The 23,258-nt window shown below is 43.7% G+C and overlaps 1 protein-coding gene across 1 annotated transcript in view; it reads right to left on the reverse strand.

The window, feature by feature from the left end:
* Positions 1-22,371, reverse strand: part of ptprq (protein tyrosine phosphatase receptor type Q) — a 38,918-nt gene extending 16,547 nt beyond the window's left edge. The window contains exons 1-38 of the mRNA XM_061077076.1: positions 22,327-22,371; positions 21,845-21,970; positions 21,616-21,760; positions 21,239-21,526; positions 20,941-21,158; positions 19,788-19,968; positions 19,216-19,566; positions 18,813-19,124; positions 17,917-18,192; positions 17,525-17,824; positions 16,737-16,867; positions 16,382-16,511; positions 16,138-16,291; positions 15,880-15,986; positions 14,942-15,039; positions 14,343-14,511; positions 13,914-14,174; positions 13,619-13,779; positions 11,502-11,613; positions 10,573-10,681; positions 9,888-10,002; positions 7,491-7,560; positions 7,162-7,361; positions 6,793-7,021; positions 6,568-6,696; positions 6,324-6,470; positions 5,948-6,111; positions 5,461-5,524; positions 5,005-5,121; positions 4,258-4,410; positions 3,998-4,177; positions 3,806-3,913; positions 2,900-3,181; positions 2,529-2,810; positions 2,006-2,126; positions 1,766-1,920; positions 1,514-1,659; positions 70-235 (exon numbers count right to left, since the gene is read on the reverse strand). Of these exons, the coding sequence (XP_060933059.1) occupies positions 70-235; positions 1,514-1,659; positions 1,766-1,920; positions 2,006-2,126; positions 2,529-2,810; positions 2,900-3,181; positions 3,806-3,913; positions 3,998-4,177; positions 4,258-4,410; positions 5,005-5,121; positions 5,461-5,524; positions 5,948-6,111; positions 6,324-6,470; positions 6,568-6,696; positions 6,793-7,021; positions 7,162-7,361; positions 7,491-7,560; positions 9,888-10,002; positions 10,573-10,681; positions 11,502-11,613; positions 13,619-13,779; positions 13,914-14,174; positions 14,343-14,511; positions 14,942-15,039; positions 15,880-15,986; positions 16,138-16,291; positions 16,382-16,511; positions 16,737-16,867; positions 17,525-17,824; positions 17,917-18,192; positions 18,813-19,124; positions 19,216-19,566; positions 19,788-19,968; positions 20,941-21,158; positions 21,239-21,526; positions 21,616-21,760; positions 21,845-21,970; positions 22,327-22,371 (6,502 nt within the window). The remainder of the gene's footprint in view (positions 1-69; positions 236-1,513; positions 1,660-1,765; positions 1,921-2,005; positions 2,127-2,528; positions 2,811-2,899; positions 3,182-3,805; positions 3,914-3,997; positions 4,178-4,257; positions 4,411-5,004; positions 5,122-5,460; positions 5,525-5,947; positions 6,112-6,323; positions 6,471-6,567; positions 6,697-6,792; positions 7,022-7,161; positions 7,362-7,490; positions 7,561-9,887; positions 10,003-10,572; positions 10,682-11,501; positions 11,614-13,618; positions 13,780-13,913; positions 14,175-14,342; positions 14,512-14,941; positions 15,040-15,879; positions 15,987-16,137; positions 16,292-16,381; positions 16,512-16,736; positions 16,868-17,524; positions 17,825-17,916; positions 18,193-18,812; positions 19,125-19,215; positions 19,567-19,787; positions 19,969-20,940; positions 21,159-21,238; positions 21,527-21,615; positions 21,761-21,844; positions 21,971-22,326) is intronic.
* Between the last annotated feature and the right edge of the window lie 887 nt (positions 22,372-23,258).

The following is a 23,258-nucleotide window of genomic DNA, read 5'->3' on the forward strand; positions in this document are numbered from 1 at the left end:
AAACTAATTTATTTTGGTCTCTGGATGCTTCTGTGTGTGTCTGTGTGAGCCTGTGAGTGTCTGACTGACCGTCCTCTGGCAGGAGCAGTGTCAGTGTCTCGCTCTGGACACCGCCGTCCCCCTGCAGGGTGCTGGAGGTCATCCACATGGTGTAATTGGTGCCCCCGGTCAGCCCAGTCAGAGTGAAGGAGAGGGGGGAGTCAGGAGAGGCTGATAGGTCTGACATGGGAACCCTCTGTGGAGAAAAGAAAAGGGGCTCAGGTTTACTTCCATTGTGGTGCAGTGGTTAACACAGGTTCTCTGTTCGAATCCTGGATCAGCCCATATGTGTTTCATGTTCTCCCATGTCCGTGTGGGCTTTCTCCGTCTTCTTCTCACATTCGGAAGACATGAAGATTGAGGTAAGGTTATGATTGGAGACTTGTGAGTATGTGAGCTTAAATGGTTGTTTGTCTGTAGTTGTTGGCCCTGTGTTGCTCTGGCGACCTGTTCAGGGTGTATCCCTCTTCTCACCCATTGCAAACTGGGATTAACTCCAGCCCAATCCCTTTAATCCTCAAAAGCCGTGTAGATAATGGATGAATGGATGGATGGATGGATGGATGGATGGATGGATTGAGGGGTAACTGGATACACTGAGATGGACATTGAACATGAATGGAATTTGTTCTGCATGTACAGATGAGTGACAAATGTAACTCAACAAAGTATTGGTCCAGCATTAGCATCTGCATTTATTATGTGTCTACACTCAGCTATGAATAGAACAATAACATATGAACCTGTTAGGAACAGCAGCACTGTAACTCATTTGGAGCCACATTTGTGTCCACTTGACTAATGAGGGTTCAACAGATGTCGGCTGGAAACAAGGTTAATGAGAGCAGTGAAACAGAAAAGTGTAATGATGTGGTTGGGCCAACGCACTGGCAGCAGCTAGTATTAAAGAAGTTTGACTAACACCCTTTCCACACTAATGAGGATATTTTGCAAAGTAAACTTTTTCCTCTCCTGTAAGGCTTCTTGTCCACATTCCTTTAACAAACACCTGACAAAGTACTGATTTCAAAAACTATGCATGAACAATGGTGATGTAAACAGGTAGACAAGGTATTAATCCTACTGATCTGGTATGTAATGGATATTTGATGTAGACTTTACTTTATTCTCGCCTGGATGGAGATATTTTGTAAAACAGAGGTGTGGAGAGGGGAAAATATCCGTTCATCAAATATCTGCAGTTGTGCAGATAAGGCATAAGTTAAGAGAAATCATATTACTCAACCTGTCACGTTATAGTGAATAAGTCTAAATATAAAAAATGCTATAAAATCAAAACAATGAGCTTAAAGTCCCCAAAATGTTTTGTAGAGCCGAGTAACAATTATCTGTAGGTACGACAATACTAGCAACCCTCAATACCCCAATAAACACATATTATATGCACAAGTATTAAGCAGCACAGCTTTATTTTGTTACCTTGTACAGTCTTCATGCAGTATATGTGTCTTACCTGCGCCGTCACAGTGCTGTTATCAGAGTAGTAAATAGTGAAGTGTACAATGATTCCATTTGGTTCGGTGGGTGGGTTCCACAGGAAGGTGATGGAGGAGGCCGTCACATTTGTAACAGTCACATTCTGTGGAGGGTCAAACGGCTCTGAAAGCCACACAGAGAAGTTTTGGGTGAGTATAAAACGCAAGGTAAATAAATATTTTTTAAGTTTAAGCGATAAAAAATACACATTTTTGGTTTTATCCCGCACCTGCATCTGTGGTGGTGAAGCTGATGAAGATCAACACGCCTCCATCTCCCAGTCTGGTCCAGCTGGAGACAGACGCATTGTAGCGACTCTCTGAGTCCACGTTAATAACCACTGACGTGTCTGTCACGTTCTGCCACAGCTCACTCGTTTCATTCCTGACCGAGAGAACACCCATTTCCTTTTTCTCCCCATGAACTAATTTTCCTTTACAGGGATTGTTGTGTAGATTTACAGACTCACCAAACTTTGACAACGTAGTAGAGTATATCTGAATTTGCTTCAAGTGGTGGTTGCCATGACAACTCCACCTCGTAGTCTGACAGCTTTCTGGCAAGGAGGAACTGAGGAGGTGTGTCTGGAGCTGAGATGCAGGAGAATGACTTTCCAGTTAAGATAAAAAGCAGGAGGGTGGGCCCATCAAAGCAGAAAGTGAATAGAGGAGTAATTATTTAAAGAGATATTTGCACCGGGCAAATCAGAAAGTGGAGAGAGGCGTCCAGGGACGTGCCGGAGAGAAACCAAATAATGCCCTGAAATGGAAACTGGTTAGTTTGAATGACTCCTCTCGTTCCGGATGGAAAACGCCAGCCTCGAATACCTGTGAGGTAATGACATTAGCGTGAGCAGAAGCAGAGGGATGTAACGGAGAAGGAGAAGATGAGTCAGATTTAATCACATGCCCTTTGAACCCGTCAGCCAGTCATGTAACCGTGCGGCTCGCTGGAAGTGCAAACAAACCCTGCCCCCCCCCCATCCCTCTCACCATCCTCCAGTGTGGTGACGTTGAGCGGCTCACTGCTGTGGTTCCCCGGCCCGACACCTGTGTGCGCCTGCACCACGAGGAGGTATTGCGCGTACTTCCGCAGGTGCGTGATGTGGATGTGGCTGGTCGGGGAGGTGAGGTTCAGGTAGTGAGTGGAATTCCAAAGCTGCAGGCTGTAGTGGGTGATGAGGCCGTTGGGAAGCAGAGGCGGCTGCCAGGTCACATTCACCTCGCTCGGGCTGACTGACTCGTAGGAGAGGCCGAACGGAGGACTGCCCGGGACTGGAGAGAGAACATGGAGATGCACGTTAACTCAAATCCGAATATCTGATATTTCGGAAAACTTCCACTGGTGTATTTGTTCTACGCACCATCCTCTCCAGACAGGAGGTGTAAAGTGTCTGACGTCTGGTTGCCATTGCCGTAGCTTGTGTACGCCCTCACAGACACGTTGTAGAATGAGAACGGCTTCAGGCTGGTCAGAGTCACTCTGTTTGAGGAGGTGTTCATCAGAGCAGAGTAGGACTCGTTCTCGTACAGGACCTCGTAACGTTGGATCAGCCCGTTGGCTCTCTTAGGTGGAGACCAGGCCAGTGTGACGGTGGAGGGGCTGGTGTCCACCACAGTGAGGTTCACAGGGGGGGAGTCAGGCTCTGAGGGTGAAGGAAAAATCCCAGGATGCTCTTTCATTCAATGGAACGTGAGGTGAACTGAGATACAGTCAAATCAAACAAATCATATAACTCATCAGTTTTGTGTATGTTCGTGTTCGGCACATAGACTGTTTATAAAGATGGACAAAATGACAGCTCCCCAAAAGTAAAGTCAAAATGTCTTGATCGCCCCCTTGTGGCTGGCTGCAGTAGTGGTCATGAATCCAGCCTCCTCAATGTTAGCGAATTGGACACGGACCAAAAGTAAAAAAAATTCTCAATGATGGTTCCTGTCACTTCCGGTAGTTTTTTATCAGACTTGTGTATGTTCAACTGCTATTTTTCCAGTAAGTTTGGTTTTAATTAGTTATTTAATGCTATAAAAACATGGTGAAACATCATGATTGACAGCTGAGACCGACTTGTGATTGTGTGAGCGTGTGTATCGGAGGGAACTCACAACTGCTTCATCCCAACAATAGCTACGACCCAGACTTTGGCTTCAACTTACGTTTTCAGCACAAGACATTAGCATTCGTGATGCATTGGCTTTATTTCTGAATAATGGGAGGAAGTGGGCACGCGTCATCCATACTTATATATAGTCTATGGTTTAGCACATACCGTCCTCTAAGGTGTAAACAAAGATGTCATCTTCCTCCGTCAGAGAGCTCTCTCCCACAGCTGTGGATGCAGCCACACGCAGCGTATAACCAGTATACTTCTCCAGATCTAGACATTAAGCCAGAGAGGAAATAAAATGAGCTACAGACCCGGGTTAGGAGGTTTTCGATGAAAAACAGATGAGTACCCCACCTGTTATCAATATGCTGGTGGTGTTACTACTCCACATCAGCGCCTGTTGGCTGTACAGTTGCAGGCCGTAGATGGTGTAGTGTGTGATCCGTCCATTAGGGTTGATCGGCGGGACCCAGCTCACTTGTATGGAGGTGGAGCTAATGTTTTGATAAGACACTTCAAGAACGGAGCTCGGGACTAAAAGGAACACACAGTGCAAGGTATTAATAGGCAGACTGAAGGTGTTGTAGGTGTATCCGACATATGTGACCACCCACCCTGCTCCCTGGTCTTTTCAGAGATGTTCGTGGAAGGGCCCTCCCCCACAGTGGTGGAAGCAGTGACCCTGAACGTGTACTCAGTGAAGGGATTCAGATCCAACACCAGGTACGACAAATCCTCAGACAAGACGTCCATCACCTCCTCTCTCACTGTAACACCTGCGGCAGGCATGCGGACACAGATGGATAAGCACGACCACATGTGCACACAGGTTTCAAAAGCACTGGAATACATCCTTGGATGCATGTTCTTTCCCCTATCTGTATTCAAGAATGTGAACTTTTGAGAGCAGGACTAACTGATTTCATGTTCAGATTTTTTAATACACTCACTCAAATCCTTCCGCTTGCACTGTAATAGCCCTTGCTGTGCTACGATTTTCCCTGCTTGTGCTCAAACTGTGTACTTGCACTCAGATGTTTTGTTGCTTGGACAGATTTCCTGCGCTTAAGCTCTTCTCCTCGCGCTGCTTCTGTAAATGGGGGAATAACACTCCTCTGACTTCTCTGCTCTTGGATTTCTTTTTGTGCAACAAGCTGAGGCTGATGCACAAGAAATCCAAGCTCGAGCAGGGTGTATTTGAGGATTCTGAGAGAGAACATTACAAAATTTGAATGTGAAACCCCTGCTCTCAAACCGAAAGACTGTTGAATATAGATACAAAAAAAAGCCTATGTGTATCAAGGGCTGCAGGAATTTAAAAAAAGCAGTGCTCAGAGTTCATGCTCTCCCACCTGTAGTACCAGAAGATCCCGTAACACCAGAAGTTGCTGCACTGCGTGTTGAGAAGTGTCCCGTGTTTGATGCACCACGTGTGGACAAGCGCAGTGGGTTTGGGGTCACGGACATAGGGGAGGAGTCTGAAGTCATATCGCCAGATTGTGATTGCTTTGTCAGCCAAGGTGGGAGCGTAGCAGGAAGTGAGGAGGTAGGAAAAAAAGCAGTGGTTCCAGGGACTGAAGAGTCAGGAGACTGGACATTAGTGCTGTTAGAGTTTGAAGCAGATGTGACATTGGTGCTGGGCTTCTCCATAGGATCAGCTGTAGGTTGAATATCAGTGCTTGTGATGTCAGCCGGGCTGCTGAGTCCAGAGTGATGGACGGTGGAGGAAGTCATGTCAGTGCGCAGCGTGCGCTCAGCGACACTGGCTGTGAAAGTCGCCGGAGACGTGATGAGACCGAGCTTAGCATCTCTCTTACGTCGACGTGAGTTGTTATGGACATCAGGAGAAAGTGTCTCCCCTTCGTACAAATCGGTTCCATTCTGTAGGAAAAAAACATAGATATGATAATAATAATATCGACTTGAATCAATAGATGCTGACAGTTGCTTGTACAGGAGTACGTACAGGAATTGAATTGAAAGCAATTCATGCATTATAAATAATAATAACTTTATTTTTATAGCAATTCTCTAAACAAGGTTACAAAGTGCTTCACAATGATTTATAATGACACTGATACAACAAATGTACTTCTCTACTGCTGAGAAAGTGCTGTTGTGTAACATTCTAAGATAATTTGTGTTGTTGCAGTTGTGTTTTGTTTTGATTAAAATAATATAATAATAATATCATATATTGACTTGAAAAGTCAAATGGATAGGAAAAGGATTTCTATTTAGCAAAAAAGAATGAAACAATGGTGAGCTGTCATGGGACCATCATGGCTGTAACATGGGACGTACCGCCTCTGCAGTGAGGGTGATGTCCTGCAGCAGAATGTCGTCCACCAGGACCTGCAGTCTGTACTGGGTGATGGGGCCGTTAGGTTGAGCAGGAATTTTCCAACTCACACGGACTGAAACTGAATCCTCAGCGACTGCCTCCAGGCTCTGCACTGCACTGGGTGCTACTCAGACAGAGGCAGACAGACACAGGGACAGAAAACACACCTCAGTGCTCATCACCGGACATGACTGAGTTATCCTGGACGTCTCTGTATCTGTGTGCAATCCCAAACACTCCTTCTCATCTTGTCAAATTAAGAAGAACTAAGCAAGTGATGTAAAGTGGGTTTAAAGTTATTTAAGTGTTATTACATTATCGTATGGGTGTTCTCACCTTCAGCAGGTGTGACTACTTCTTCTTGCGCTGCTGGACCCACTTCACCAGCTGCTTTGGCTCGGACCGCCACCATGTACCTTTTGTATGGGATCAAACCACTAAAAGCAAACCGCATGTCCCCGGTGCTGTTCTCATACAGAAATCCTGACATGAAGAGGAGATAGAAAATAAGAATACGGATTTTAATGCCTGTTTTGTGTACATGTCTACAAAGTGTTTATCTGAGAGAATAATTAACAACCTGTGGGTCCATACAGGTAGAGCATGTAGCTGAACTTCCCTGTGGTAATTTTGGGGGGACTCCAGGACACAGAGATTGATCTTGACGTCATGTTCAGGACAGCGAAGTTTTGCGGAGCGTCTTCCGGAGCTGCCGTTAACAATCACATGGATATACACGCATAAGAACAGAATAATCCAAATAAAGCACAGACCTGCATCCTCGTGAGCTTTTTATCTCCCACACCTGACTCTGGCATGCGGACCATGGTGGAGGCTATCTGTCCCTCTCCATCAGACGTGAAGGCAGACACTTCGAAGAGATAGGCAGTGTAAGGACGCAGCTGATCAACTCCCACTGATATGGGCATGCTCCAGGAGGCCGCCGGGGGCACGGCGGAGAGGGTGATAGGTGGAGAGGAGGCCGTTATCTCCAGGGGACTCGGAGTTGCACGAGACAGAATATCAGCTGCATCCTATACACAGGGGACACACACAGGATGAGATGTGAGGCATTTATATTCCTGACAGAGACGCAGAACAGAGACAGAACATTTCACAGTGACGGTACAGAGGGGACGGCAGACAGAGCTGACAGGATAATGCAGTGCTGTACATTGCAGTGAGGTAGCGCTACAGTCATGATGTCCTCTGCGTTGACCTCCAGCGTGCGGACCGTCTGCCCCGTGCGAGCGTACTTTGCCTTGACTGCAAACTTGTTAATGAGGCCGTTGATGCGGTGCGGCAGGTACCAGGTAACCATGACGGAGGTATGGTTCTGGGCATATGCTGTGAGGTTGGTGACCAGGCCAGGGGCTGCAGGACACACACACACACACACACACACCGATCAACATACACACACTTATACAGCATTTTACAACACCCTTATTTTTGATTTTGAGACAATTTTGTACAAGTGTGTGCACGTGCATGGATACCCACGTGACTCAGCAGTCTTTATGTAGATAGATTTGCTCAGTGCTCCAATTCCAGCTGGAGATATGGCTGCTACCTACAGAGAGGGAGAGGGAGAGAGAGAGAGAGAGAGGGAGAGATTGAGAAAGACAGATATAGGCAGAGACAGACGGAGAGAGAGAGAAAGAGAGAGAGAGAGAGAGAGAGAGAGAGAGAGAGAGAGAGAGAGAGAGAGAGAGAGAGAGAGAGAGAGAGAGAGAGAGAGAGAGAATATTACGATTCATTCACAAACATGATTAAGTGCTAATGTAAGGCACTGGTAACAACTGGTATGCTCACAGTATAAACAGGTGGTTAATAAGCCTCTGAATTTTCAGTTATTCAAACAGAATAAATGAAAGTGAATAAAAAATGTTTTTACAATGAAGTGAAAATAAAAAAAGGCAATTTGTTCCTTCATTAAGCTAATTGGGAACTGATGGACTGTAACGTGACTGTAAATTCATCAATTTATTTAAAATGTTGAGACACAATGATTAAAAATTAAATACTGGATACTTAATGAAAAAGTAATCTTATCGAGAAAGAAGAAAAACTGCTTTTTTAGCTTCACCACCGAGGATTATATTGTGCAACTAATTGAAGAAAATGTCAGATTATAGAGGAGCATGTATATCATAGGGAGCAAAGCATTGGGTACAATTTGTTATAGAATAAAAAGCAATATAATAACTACAGACAGCAGAGCATAAACATTACCATAGAGTTTAATAAATGCCTCTCTGGATTGTGCATCTCCTGCTTCACATATAATTGTTCTCTGAGGGTTATTGTAATATTAGAATGTACAAGTGTAATATTTTGTCCTTCCTCTGAAAATCACTAAAAGTGATGTTAAGAGGTTTGAAGGAATTTATTTCTCCTGATTGTGGAGTGCTCTCGAAAACAAGTAGATTAAAATCACTTGTTTGGCAGAATCATATACACTGATTAATGTTAATATTTGTTGCAGTGTATGTGTCAGTATGTGTTTTCTGGCTGCAGAGACTAGAATTACCAGCCTTTATTCTTCTGCCAACCAGTGCAGTTTCAGTCAGCTCAGTTCAATCTGTCAGTCGAGGTGAACGTTTGCACCAAATTTGAAAACATTCTGTCTAGCCCCAGCACATTGGCATAAGAAAAACCTTTTTCTGGTTGTGGTAGAGAGGAAGTAGGCTGAAGATGCTCATGAGTTCAGCTCTCTGCAGGGTTTAATAGACCAACACACTCACAGGTGAGCTTTAGAAATGTGATACACACACACACACCCACACACACACACACACACACACACACACACACACACACACACACACACACACACACACACACACACACACACACACACACACACACACACACACACACACACACACACACACACACACACACACAAATACAGTATGTGAAGGTATTATAGCTGTGTCAGTCCATTTGTATGAAGGCCTTTGTGGGTTAATGAATTCTGAAAAGTAATAAGCATGATCACATTCAAGCTCGCTGACAACAGGCAGTGGAAAGAGCTGCGGCTGATCCATAGATCTGTTTACCTGATTAATAATGCAATTGGGATCAATTACTGCTATTCAGCCAGATCAAGAGAATGGCCTGCTGCTGGGGGATCATGGGCGAGTCACATGCTGATGCATGCTTGTTATTAGAAACAAAGCTGTGGCTTCTAAAAGGGTGTATTTAACCCCTTAAATATACAGACACTCATGTCCAATTCTAATATCCATGAAAAGTGTGTATGAAATATGTATGTATGTAATATGAATATTTTCCCTGTAGGATAACATGTTCTAATTAGCTCCACCAAGGAGGTTATGTTTTAATCACTGTCAGCAGAGTTGCTCAAGAACTACTGAACCCATTTCCACTAAATCCTGGAGGGGGAGGGGGAACTCATTGAATGGATTGGAGTAAATGAGCGGCTTAGGAATTTTTTTTTTTTTTTTTAATTTCTGTAACATGATGAGATGGTGTTAGCCTGAATGGATGTATGAAATGTCCATGTGCCCTTCTAGTTGTTTATTGTACTATTTAAGTATGACAGCATGTTGGGTCCACTTAAAGTGGGGAAAGAAATCAGAGATTCTGAGAATAATGTCGAAAAATTACAAGAAAAAAAGTCATAATTTTAGGCAATTATTTGGCAATTTTACGTTCAAGCAGAGACAAAGTGGGTTTGTGGTGTTTTTTTTTTGCCTTAGTTAAAATGAGGAGTGTGAAGCATCTTGTTAAGTTATACTTTAGCTTAGGGTTCACAAATAATTTAATATTTAATATTCTGGCAGATCAGCACCACCACGTATCAGAACCCTGGAAAGATTGCGTACGAAAGTTTCTATTACAAAGAAAATAAATGGGGGGGATGAAATTCACCTGAATGTGGTATGTAGAACCTGAGGTGAAGTCAGTGATCAGCGTCTCTGGTATTTCCAGGTTCTGGATCACCTGTGTGAAGGTGGGATCAGGATAGGGACACATTTCCTTGTACCTTTGAGAAAAACAAAGTAAGATCATCATTTCCCAACTCTAAGATCAGGGTGACGGAGTCCATTTTTCCATTTTATGCAACTTTATCCCCCTACTCCACCTTTTTCTACCAAAGGTTCACTGAACTGCTTTACACTACATTAATCTGACAGTTATAGGTAATATTTATTTAGCATATTTGGCAGATTATTGTTCTTTTAGGAATCTTGTGTATTGTTGATTGACAGAAACATTTATGTACTTTCAAACAGGACCATAGAGTTTACACAACTTTTCACCAAATTCATGACATTTATTTTGTTTATGTTATTTTAAGACTATGAAATTAATGCTCCTTAATATGTTGAATTTAACAACCCTCAATGAAAATTGATCCTGAATCCAAACAATAGAAAACTGCCTGCTACTTAATTTTTTCTTGTGTATCTATAATTTATGAATTCTATCAGTCCTCATGTGCGCTGTACTTTTGTGTGAAATTTACAGAAGCGATTTAGCTTCCACTCTATGTCCTGTAAACATTTTTTTATTGTTTATATGGTCCATGAATCAAATGAAAAGAAAAAAATACCTTATGACATATTCATCGATATTGTTGGAATCAGATGGCATGGTCCAGGAGAGGAGAATACCGTTAGACCCGGTAGCCTCTCCTTCAAGGCCCAAAGGGGGACCAGGAACTGCAAGTGTAGAGGTGAGGGGAGGAAAAGAGAGGAGAGGAGAGGACAAGAAGGACAAGAGAGGAGAGGAGGAGAGGAGAGAACAATAGAGGAGAGGACAAGAGAGGAGAGGACAAGAGAGGACAAGAGAGGAGAGGAAGAGAAGAGAGAACAAGAGAGGAGAGGAGAGGACAAGAGAGGAGAGGAGGATAGGAGAGGACAAGAGAGGACAAGAGAGGAGAGGAGGAGAGAAGGAGAGGAGAGGCGAATCAGTGACTTAAACCCAGGTATTCAAAAAATCATTTTTAATATAAGCGTGTCAGAGTCAAGCTGTGTAAAATAGCTTAAATAAGCAGAAATGTATCTTTAGATGCAACAACTGCATCTGCATATCGAAGCCCAACAGGACATAGCAGCAGTGATTTGAAGAATAGTGCTGTTGTGTAAAGTGGGCTGTGTGTGTGTTTGTCGGTCTGTGTGAGTCTGCATGAGTGTGTTATGGGCCGATCTCTGATGAATAAGGCCTCACACAGCAGTGGCATTTCACTGACATTCACTACCGACCCATTCATCCTGCGGTTCAAAGGCTCGGGCTTAAGTTACCTAAAAGGAATTAAACATGGAAGGTAGGATAGTCACACACACACCCACATGCACACATACATGCACTCACACAGACACACACACACACCTACTGTACTCGTCCCTCTACATCAGTCCTGTACGGTGGCGTACAGGACCTGAATCTAACAGTAGAGGGCAGAAGAGAACCTGATGCCACTTAAACACCCCAAAACAAAAATAAGAATCATGTGTGCCGGTGTGTGTGTGCACGTCTCACCGCTGGCATTGGTGCTGATCATGCGGCTGATCCCGGGGCTGATGTTGGAGGACGAGGACGCTGAGACCGTCACAGAGAACTGTTTCCCTGGACTGACATCGACCACATCAGCCTGCGAAAAACGACAACAATAAACAATACAATATAAACACACAAAGTCAGTCAACCCTGTGTTGTTTTACTTTATGAGGCAGTGTAATGAAGAGCTTTCTGTTAATGTTGGATGAGGGTGGGGGGCTTAATATCTTTGTTTATAATTGTCTTTGTATGTTTGTTTAAGTGTGTGACACACATGAACTGAGTTGTCTGTGTGTTGCAGTCTTTTAGCTTTTGTGTTTGTTGCATTTAGCAATTATGACACCAGCCTGTTAGCTGACACAGGAACACCTTAAGTTAACACCCACAAGTATGACCAAGCATTTTTACCTCCACAAGGGAGGTTGTGTTTGTTTGTCTGTTAGTAAACTGGATAACGCAAAATTAAAACTACTGGACAGATTTCCATGAAACTTGGTGGAAGGATATGGTGATGGCGGATCCAGCCTTTTTTTCACTTCCTTTAACATTGTGAGATTGTGTTTCGGGACATTTATGTTTATTTCTCAAAGAAAGATTCATGGATCTTAATGCAAAAAAAAAAAAAACAGGCATATTTAGGGGACTGATATTTCTGAGGGTGTGCAATTTGGTGCAGATTAACATAAAAATCTGGATCTAATGAATTTAAATGTGGTTTCATTAGGGACTGTTGGGTCTTTGTGGAGGTATGCTCTCTATTGGGTGTTCGATTTTAATGTGCCACAAACTGTCTGTGGTTTATATTGTATATGTGAATTCATGCATATTTATTTCATGTTTGTATTTACCTTTTGTGTGTTCTATCTGTGCAATTCCAATATCATAGATGTGCAATCCTGCTACACTCTATATTCTGTTTACTTTGTACATATTAAATGTATTTTTTAGATTTCCTTGTGTTTGTATTGTATCTCATTGCTACTGCAAGACAGAAGATTTCCCCATAGTTGGAATAATAAGGGATAATTTTCTCTTCTCTTCTCTTATATCCGTTTGTTAAGATCTGTGTGCACATACAATGTCAGGCATTGGGTGTTAAATTCTTACCTGCGAGTGCACCTTTCCCAGGCAGAGTGTGAGCAGCAGGATAAGTGAGAGTAAGGTCATGCTGGGCAGCAGGAGTTAGCCTTAGTTTAGTCACAGCAGGTTAGAGGCCTCGCCGGGAGAGCTGCATCCAGTGTTAGTGCAGGAAAGTTAGCAGCGACCTACAGGTGAATCCACCGAGCCGAGCAGACGCGACTCCCGGCTCTAGAGGCTGGTTAGTGGCATGAATACAAAAAGGTCACCGGGTTAGTTGTCCAGGCATTTGGATAGTAATTGATCTTGAAGTATTCCAAAAAGCTGGTTAGTGGTTATTGGCAGGAAAGGGCAGCGGGTTATTTTCAATAGCACAAAGCTATCGCTCTTCCTCTGGTCTCCCTCACTCTCTGGAGAGAGCTGCTTAAGCAAATGAATGATTCAGGGTTGAGCTCATGAAACCAACTTAATAAATAATGAGATCTATTACTCAACTATGTGTTCTGTGTGCTGTGTGCTGTGTGTGTGTGTGTGTGTGTGTGTGTGTGTGTGTGTGTGTGTGTGTGTGTGTGTGTGTGTGTGTGTGTGTGTGTGTGTGTGTGTGTGTGTGTGTGTGTACGGTTACATTTTAGTGGGTATCTGACACCTGGCAGCCGGGAAGCCAGTATTGGGCGGTACTTGGTTGAATGGGAGAAGAGATAATGTATGAATTTTTGTGTATATGAAACCACTCAACACCCATTACTGTACAGTTTTTGCAGCACTTTCACTACATAACTTAAACGCTACCAGCACAACCATCAGGGGCAATTTGAGGTTTCAGTATCTTGCCCAAGGAAACTTCAGCACCTGGAATGTGGCATCGTCTGGTTTGTGGACCACCCACTCTACCCCCTGAGCCACAGCCGCCCCCCTTTAACTGCTCCTGACAACGCTGCATTGGTGTTATTCAGCTGGAACTGTTGTATCATGTTATCCACTGGGTTGAGAAAGGCCCTTGTTAGTGTGTTGTGTAAAAATACCTGAATGTATCCATCATGTCCAGGGTGCACTGTGACTGTTCCCTGGTTAGGATGCAGGCTCACTTGGTAATGATCCACACATCCCACCGCCGGCTCCCAGCGCAGAGAGAACGCTCGGGCAGACACGTTGAAAACACGCACTCCTCGAACACGGGCCGGGACTTATGAAGCACGGGAGAGGGAGAGAAAGAGTCAGAGCGGCAGAGAGAGTCTCTGTTGTCAGGATGTGTGATGATAATAATTATTAATAATAATAATAATAATAATAATCAGGGAATTATTGATTATTGTCTACCTGTGGTTACGGTCAGGTGGGCGGGGCTCCCCGCTGTCACTCCTCTCACTCTCTCAGCGCTCACGTTGTAGCTGCAGCCATCCAGCAGCCCCGTAACCACGGCAACCTGCTGCTCCTTGGGCAGGGTGAGCGTGCGTGTGTCCGAGGTGCCGGCCACCGTGACTCTGTGAAAGTCGAACTGCCCGATCGCACTGTCCCAGCTCACTGAGACGGAGGAAGAGTTCACGTTGCCCAGAGAGAGGCTGCACAGCCCTGCAGGGCCTGGAAAACAATGACTTGGCAATTTTTACAACTGCAGTTTTCATAATTTAGACGGCAATTTAATAATTGTCTCATATGTCTTATGAGAGCATTATCCTCCCACTGAAACAGTTTGTTTTAATTCTTACAGATCAGAGTTGAAATGACGTGTGTTTGTGCATCTCTCACGTGTGCTGAACTCTCTGTGGACCGTCTGACTGGTGTCGGAGCCCAACACACTCTGAATGTTCACACCGTAGTCTGACCCTGGGACCAACCCCCTGATCTCATAACTGGTGCCCGGGAGAAGCACATCAATCCATGATGTCTTCTCCGTGGACAGCAGGCCAAAGCCAAGCTGAGAAAAAGAAAAATCAATTCACATTTTTCAGCTACTGACGGCAATAACATGTTTTTTCTTGAGCAACCCTGTGAGTCTACAAGTGTCAAACTTATTTCTGTTAGTGAGTGTTTGTATCGTGTGGATAAGCAGGGATGTGCTCTGTCATTCCTCCTGGCCATGGCTCTACGAAGGCCATACATCTTTAAAGAAGCTGTAACTCAATCTGGTGTGCACCGAGTCCAACCCCGGTTGCCAAGTAACCAACAGGTGAGTGCGGAACCTGAGGCAAGTGGCCTTAATCGTCCTTGAAAGACTTCAACATTTTGAGTAATGGATGTCTTAAGGTTAACGACTAAGACGCACATTATTACACACACACACTTGTCTAACAGTTGATAGGGTGTAAACCTCAGTGATGCTTGTCTCTACCTCTGCACAGTCTTACCTTGTACTCCTCCACCTGACCAGGCGGTGGTCTCCAGGTGACAAACGCTGATGTCGCTATGTGCGCTGACAGAGCCACTTCCTGCGGCACCTCAGGGACTTGAGACAAGGACGTGACATTTTATACAGACTCCTTCTATTCAGATTTATGCATAATTTTTTATAAAGAGCGTGGGTTGATACTGGCACTAAACGAGTCCTGAGATTAAAACAATTTCTTGTTTTAATATATAAAAGTATAACTATGCCTGATAGACTCTTTGGCTGGGCTATGCTTCAAGAGTTTTGTTATAATTACCTCCACTAAGGACAAATGCCCACAGAACTAGTTGGAAGGATGTGGTATGGGTCAAACTTTAATATGTTCTTATTTGAGTCAAACTTTTGGTGTGGATCCATATCAGGGGGCGAATCTATTCATCACTTATTTATAACTCGTTTTATTACATTTCACTCATTTTTGGGGGAATAATTCATGGATCCTGATGGAATAAAATCTGGCACATTTAGAGAACTGATAAGTGTTTGTGCAATTTGGTGCAGATTGGATTTAAGGGTATGGTTGTGCCGTGGGGAAGTAATAAACTCTACTGAGTGCTTCTCTAGTTTTTCTTTCTTATTCCTCACATCGTATTCTGACACATGTTGTCAGAGACATGAAGTTAAACCAAAATACAGATAGTCAAATCCTCAAACTAAATACAGATAATAATATCAATAATCAGATCCTGTCTCCCATTGTTTACCTGCACTTTTGTGAGTGCTTGTGTGTTTTCATAATGAATAATACATTCTTAATCTATTATCTTAATTATGTGATACATTTCTGCTCTGCTCTCACTATTTATGTCCTTCTACATTCATTTTATAATCCAAAACCATGCAAATGTTGACACATACACACCCAAAGCATTCTGTGTCTTGAACTCTTAAACTTACAAGTATTGATGTTTATAGAAGCCGGTTTACTTTTCCTTTCCCTGCTGGTACAAATCACGTCAATTGTGTATTGGCTTCCAGGAGCAAGGCCTGTAAAGCTGTATAATCTATGAACACACACAGAACAAGTCAGTTATTTTCAATTATCAAAGTCCCTTGTTGTCTTTGTCGTGAAAGAAAGTTTGGATCAAGTGAATAAATTCCCAGTCTGACAAAACTATAGAAATGTGCATGTTGGCTGACATGAGTGAGACTGACCTGAGCGCCACATCAGAAATGATCCGCTCTTGACGGGATGTTGTGTTTTTGATTGACAGGATGAGTGCGCTCATCTCTCCCCCCCCCGGACTCCAGCTGATGCAAATGGATGATGTGGTTTTATTGACAAGAGACATCTCCACTGGGCTGGGAGCTACAGGCACATACAGAAAACACAATTGTTTAAAGATGCCTGAGCAGCGTGTTTGTGTGTGTGTGTGTTTGTGTGTGCGTGCACGTTTACCTGCTGTGATGTTGATGGTTACAGGGGAGCTGTCAGTGAAGGACTCCTTCTCCGTCCGTACTGTAAAGTGATAGAGTCTGCCCGGAGTTAGACTGGAGAACACTGTGCTCTGGTTGGACACCTTCTGTACCTGTAGCAATCGGAGCTTTATCATGAGTTATTTACAGTAACAGCATTAAATAGAGGAGAAGTTACACAGAAACATGTCCACAACAGGTCACCACAAAAATGTAATCCATTAGTTATCTATCCAGACTTTAGCAGGATCTCAGAAATCAGATTCAAATTTCCAACTCTTCTTAACACTGAAAAGTCAGGGTGTTAGATTCAAAATGCATTTTAAAAAGTTGTTTACCATGTGTGGACGGTCACAGTTCAGGCAGACGACCTCGTAGCTGAGAGCTCGTCCACGTGCGGGATCCCAAAGCAGCTCAATGGACGAGTCTGTCACCAGGCCCTCCCTCACTCTGCTGGGGGGGACCAGACCTACAATCACCACAATGCACAAAGTAATTATTCCTCTAGCAAACTGAAAACACTCAATATCCATGGTCGGGCATATAACAAAATAAATAAATGGGCATAATGTTATTATGCCTAATTAATCACAGAATCATTACAGAAATCATAATATCAATTAATTTACAAGTTGTTTAGAATTAAAGCAAACGTGGAAATAAATAAGACATAAAACAAGGAAACCACATATCAGACTTTATACATTTGTTCTAAAGTCTCTATAAAAATGAAATTCATTATTTTATTTGATTTTTAATTTAGGCAAATAACCCAGAAGAAAAGTCAGCCAACCTCTGACAACATTTTACACCCATGTCTGTCCATACTTTAGTGTATTGACTGTGTTTTGTAATAATAAGCATAATCTTTCTTAGTTCAATTTATGACAATACAATGACCTTTGACCTTTGACCAACACATTCAAATCAGATCATTATCAGCTTGACAACAACAGAAGGTCACAGTGACCTTGACATGTTACATTTGACCACTTATATCGTATTAGTTCATCTTGGTCAAGGTAGTAGTGGGTTATCAAGTTCTCAAGAGTGAGACAGTCTGACGTACTGACTACAGGAAAGACAAATATTTAGAAATATAATAGAATGAACAGAGATAACTCACTGGTTCTAAAGGGACGGGTGTAGTACGGAGGTCCCGTCTGCTCCCGGCTGGTGCTGAGAACCCGCAGCTGGTACTCAGCTCCTGGACTAAGGTTTCTGATTGTCACAGTGTGAACACCAGCAGGGAGAGAGTACCAGTCGCAGGAATACCCACACGATCCCTCACACACAGTGTCACAAACTCCCAGACACATACACACTTTCACCCCATCTATCAGACCCAGCTGTGGATGCTGTATGTACAGCTGTGCAGAGGTTGAGCCGACTGACAGAGGCACCGCGACCGGAACAGGTAACGGATCTGCACATTCAGAGGGAGACAGAGTTGGCAAAATGAGTAGAGAGGTTAAAACACATTCATATTGTCAAAGGCTGAATTCTTGTTTCTCTGACCTGTGGTGTGAGTGATGCTGGTCCTCTGGCTCCTGTCTTTTCCAATCACCGCAATGATTCCTACTTCATAGGTCTGACCTGGAGTAAATGGGCCCAGATCAACACAGTTTCCACCAAGACTGGATTGGTTTATCCACTGTGAAGAAGCACTGGGGCTACTGAGTGGGTGGGCTGTGATGTAATAAGCATCCGCTGGGTTGCCATGTGGACGGGTCCAGCAGACTGTCAGATTTACACTGGAACTCAACACCACCAGGCCACCAGGGGCCCTCACCGCTGAGAAGCACAACAGGAGACGGTTAAGTTTTCAACTGACGTGCAAAGAGCATCTGCAAAGGTAATCATCTTTGCATGATTTGACTTTGGACAGTTACAAATCAAATTTCTTCAGATTAACAGATTACGATTTTTCTTTTTTCTGATCCTTTTTTGTTTATGGAATGTGTATGAGTGTATTGTTTTCTTCTGTAAAAAGAAACTTTGGATTACACTAAATGAACCAAATTAATAAAATCAACTCAAAAGCAAAAAGCCCTTCAGATGTCAAACTACACCTTTCTAGTTTTTTCAAGAGATAAAAACGAATCATATAAATAGTTTTGCCCAGAGTCGGGGTTCTGGCGTTGTGGTTCGCTGTCAAACTGCCATGAATTTCTTGAAAAGAAGAGTCATCATTTAAATGGGTTGTATTTATATCAAGATTTTCTAGTTTTAATATCACTCAAGTGCTTTACACTAAAGGTCCCATTCACCCATTTATACAGCACTTCTATATGCTGCATTCTTTCCCATCACATATCAGTCTCACTCAGCGGGGATCGAACCACCGACCCTCTGGTTAGTGGATGACCCGCTCACTCTCCTGATCCACAGAAGAGGGCGTGTTACATGCTTACCGGTCTGTCCAGTCACAGGCGTCTGTCCACAGCTCTCGATCCCGTGCTGCGTGACCGCGTTAACTTCAACCATGTACTTCCTGTGAGACGCCAGCCCTCCAATCACAGCCTTGCATGACTGCAACCCAGCAGTCTCTGATGAGCAGGAGATGTTGCTCTTTCCAACTAACCTATCCTGTCCTGAGGACATGTCCTCATAGCGAACAACAAATGTCCCTCCGGCAACGTGCTGCACATCTGGCAGCATCCAGTGGACACTCATCTGACTGACTGTTATCAAGCCCACAGTGATGTTCTGAGGAGGAAGCGGCCCTGTAAGAAAGAGAGGTTACAGTTGAAATTACATTTGTGAACAGACAACACAGCTTTTTGTGTTACTCTTGTTGTGTATCAGCAGACTCACTGGTGTACGCAGTCTGTGTCTGTCCCAAGCTCCAGCTGGAGCCTGCAGGGTGAGAGGCTCCAAGGGTGAAAGAGTAGACGCTCCCTGGAGACAAACCTGCCACGGTTACCCCTCTGGACGACAGGGAGATGGGGACTTTGACCATTTTTTGTGTTTTGTCCTCTGAGGTCCTGCTTCTACTTTCTTCACGTTGCCTCGACTCTTCACCTGCCTCCTTTTGGTACTGGAGGAATATCTCAAAGGATGAATGATCAAGTGAGCTCAGGGGGGAAAAGTCACTCCAGCGAAGCTCCACCTGATGCTCCGTCACCTGAACCAGGTCAAAGGAGAAGGAGGCAGGGACTTGAGGGGCTGAGGAGGAAATAAGGGAAAGAAACAAATGACATAGTGCAAGTTGAATTATCCATTAGTTATTTATCCTGGGATTGATGAAACATGGGTTCAGGGTGGTGACAATTCAAAATGAGAAAGTTGGGAGTATAGATAATTTCCAAAAGTGATATTTTTGCAGGACGACTGTTCATAACTGTGACATTGAGTGATTCCTTTGTGAAGATGTGAAGATAACTTACTGTGGTACTGACAGATGAAGGGTAAATTGATGTTACAGAAGAATGGAGTGAGGAAGTATCCAGGTCCTGTGGCATTCCTCTGGAGGGCGAAACAGTCCGTTTGATTGGCCGGCAGTAAGGTCATCATCGTGTCGGTCAGGTTGTATGACGAGCCGTCAGTCCAGAGCGGTCGGCCCTCCTCCTGTGAGGCGACACACCAGAGAGATTATGTCCTGCATACACAGACATTCCTGACTGTCACAAACAAACCTCCTCTAGCAGGAGTAGCTGCGACCAAGACACTTTCTCAGGTTTCAAAGAAAACAAATTTTGATGGTTTACACAATATTACTTTGGCACTGTTTAAAATCAAGTTTAAGTCTTTGATTCTGTGACAACGGACATGTACCACAATAATTTTATTTGTAAGATAATAACCTGTTTTAATCAATCAACCACAAAAGGTCTTTACCTTTTTTATACCTCATCTGTTATTAACATGCACAAAAAATTCATACCTATTTTGGCTATTTTCTTAAAACGTATCATATTCATAATTCTATATATTGTCATATCCAGTGTGTAGGTTCCTTTGCATTCATTTTTATCACACTCACACACCAGATAACCACATACTGGGGTATTCAAATATGTTCAACATTTCCTGTAGGAATTATGTGAACATTTTTAATAATTAAGTTATTTTCAAAGCTACTGCCGTGCAGTTCACTCTCCAAATAGCCCTTCATATCCAACTGGATCAAATTCTGTTTGAACTTCAGGGAGGCTGTGGCTCTGGAGGTTAAGCAAGTCGTCCACAAACCAAAAGGGTTGGTAGTCCTTCAGTCTGGATGCTGAAGTGTCCCTGGGTAATTGGGGCTAAAATGCTTTGTGCTTTGAGTTGTCGATGAGAGTGGGAAATGTTATATAGATACATTCTATTTACCATTTAATTTCTACACAGTGAAATATAATGGACTTTAATAATCTTTAAATCAATAAATGCTTATTTATTCATTAAAATTCCCAAATATAAACTGTTTTTAAATAATTTCACAGATTGTCAAATAAAACAAATAGGAAATTTCTCACTTTTTTTATCAGAGTAAATATTATGAACATAACTGAAGTAATATCCAGTGCCTCTGTGCCTATGTATAAGAAATAAAGTCACCTGCTGGTCACTGAGTCCAGTCCAGAGGAGCAGCAGGTTGTTGTGGCTCAGCAGGTGAGTAGATACAAAAGCCAAATCCTCGAGACTCTTGAGATCAGCCAGGTTACTTCCAGCTGCCAGATGTTTGCAGCTGTGCCGGGCGTCGTTCCATGTCAAAGCTCTTCTTTTCACACTGTAGCAGCTCCGTCCACTGGCCAGCCACCCGGGGGGGCACTGGGCTGCAGACAGATAATTATCATCGACTTACACCAAACAGCCTGCAGTCAGTTTTTAGGTTGATGATGATGTTGCACCGTACCTGTTTCCATGCCGATGCCGAGGCTCTGCTTCAAGATCACATTGAGGTGTCCGAGCGATGTGGTCACCACAACTCTGACCTTGAAGCGTGTACCAGGCCGGAGACCTGTCACCACGTACTGGGACTTTTCTACCTCGGAAGGCGTCACGTTGAATGTGTGTGTGACAGATTGTGTGTGAGTGTTGTACAGACTCAGGGTGGAGAGGCTTTGCTGTCTGTGGAGTTTCCATGTCAGGAGAGCGGAGGTGGTTGTGGTGTGAACACGAAAGGAAGCCAGGGAGACTGGAACTGGGGCAGAGAAAAGAAGACGGATCGTTAATCAACATCAATACTTCCGTCATTGTGGTTCCTGGTGCACGTCGAGTTCACACACTCACTTAGGTGAAAGGTCTTTGCCTCAAGTGTGGTGTCATTCCTGCCAGAGCTCAGTGTGATGTTATATCCTCTTCGGTCCTCAACCAATCGCAAGGACGTCTTGCAACCATGAGAGCATGCTGATGGATCAATGGGCTTCACATACACCTGCAGAGAGGGTTCCTCAAACTCAACTCAAGCTTAGGAGAAAAACAAATCTCTGCCATAACCCGGCTTTGCTCTTGTTCTTACCAGATGGTTACTTGCAGTCCTGCAGGTGACTGTGTAGGAGTCTGGATCTTGATTGAAAGGGAAAGACTGAAACTCAACTTCAACCTCAACAGGATTTGAATGTTGCTCACAGGTCAGCAAAGCCACCTGAGGAACAGGGGGATGAGGAATGTATTTATTTGTATAGAAAAGCGGCTCAAAAGGCTTATTTGTTCAATTCAAATGAATTCAAATTGATTTATACTGCAATTCAAGGCGAGCAGGAGAGCGAACAGAAGTGCACAGGAAATGTATCCACACACAAATAAATGACTAAATATAAATCTAAAAAAGCAGCTCTATCTCAAAGGATGTTTTATGACATTGATAATGTTAAATGCCTTTTTTAATAATCAAGCTGTGTAATGGTTTAATGCTCCTGGTCCTGGAAAGATACTGAAGTATCAAAGAAAGAGATAAATCGGCTTCACAACGATTTAAATCTGTGGAGGCCTCAATCTTACCTGACACAGACTTGCAAACAGCCACAGCCGCTCTGTTCCACCCATTGGAAATGTCACTCCATCTCAGCTGGGGCACATGCCTTCAGTCCCTGATCCACATGGACGCACAACCACCTCTGCCTGCGCCTTCAGCCACCGGTGGCTCCATGCGTAAACCAGAGACAGCTGTGCGTAAACATCGGCTGCGGAAATTCCCAAAAACTATTTGTGTCGGTGACGCACAGCGAAGCGTAAAAAAAAAAAAGTGACCGTGTCAAACTTTAAAAAAAAATGTTCTCTCAGACTTTCAAGGGTTTGAAAGCAAGAGGCACACGCCCATCTGTCTTAAATCATGGTGAAATCTTTGTTTTAGTTTGACGCAAAGCTTGGACTTTGAATTCAGCGCGCACTCAAAGTCTCCTCTCAATGGCTCTTTATCCTTAGAAGCAACAACTTTTTAAGAGGGAGAGAGACCTCCTGTGTGAATGGGAGGAGAGAGAGAGAGAGAGAGAGAGAGAGAGAGAGAGATATTGTATACGTGTATGTGTATGTGCGTATGAGTTCAACCCAACTTGTTTTGCCTCTCTGTTGGAATAAGTGCAGCTCTCCATGGTAACCAAGGGCACATGGCCAGAGCTGGGCTCCTGAGGAGAGGAGAGGTGGGATGTGGTGGGGGGGCATGCTGAGGGGAAAAGGGGACAGCGATGTGGTGCTGAGGTTTTACGGGGAATTGAGATATGCCCCAGCAGAGAGTCAGTCAGCTGCTGCAGTCACAGCAGACACATGTCCCAAGTGTTTTCACTTCATTTCCGTGAGTTCATGCAAACCTCTAAAATAAGCGCATGTGCTCCGAATTGTTCATGACATTTCAGTGGTGAGGATGGTTTGGCTCAGAAACAGGGTGTGGTGGGAGCACTGGTCCATGTGGAATGGCAGGAATGTGAAAAAGGGAG

The sequence above is a fragment of the Limanda limanda genome, chromosome 8 (genome assembly GCF_963576545.1).
Source record: "Limanda limanda chromosome 8, fLimLim1.1, whole genome shotgun sequence".
Lineage (NCBI taxonomy): Eukaryota > Metazoa > Chordata > Actinopteri > Pleuronectiformes > Pleuronectidae > Limanda > Limanda limanda.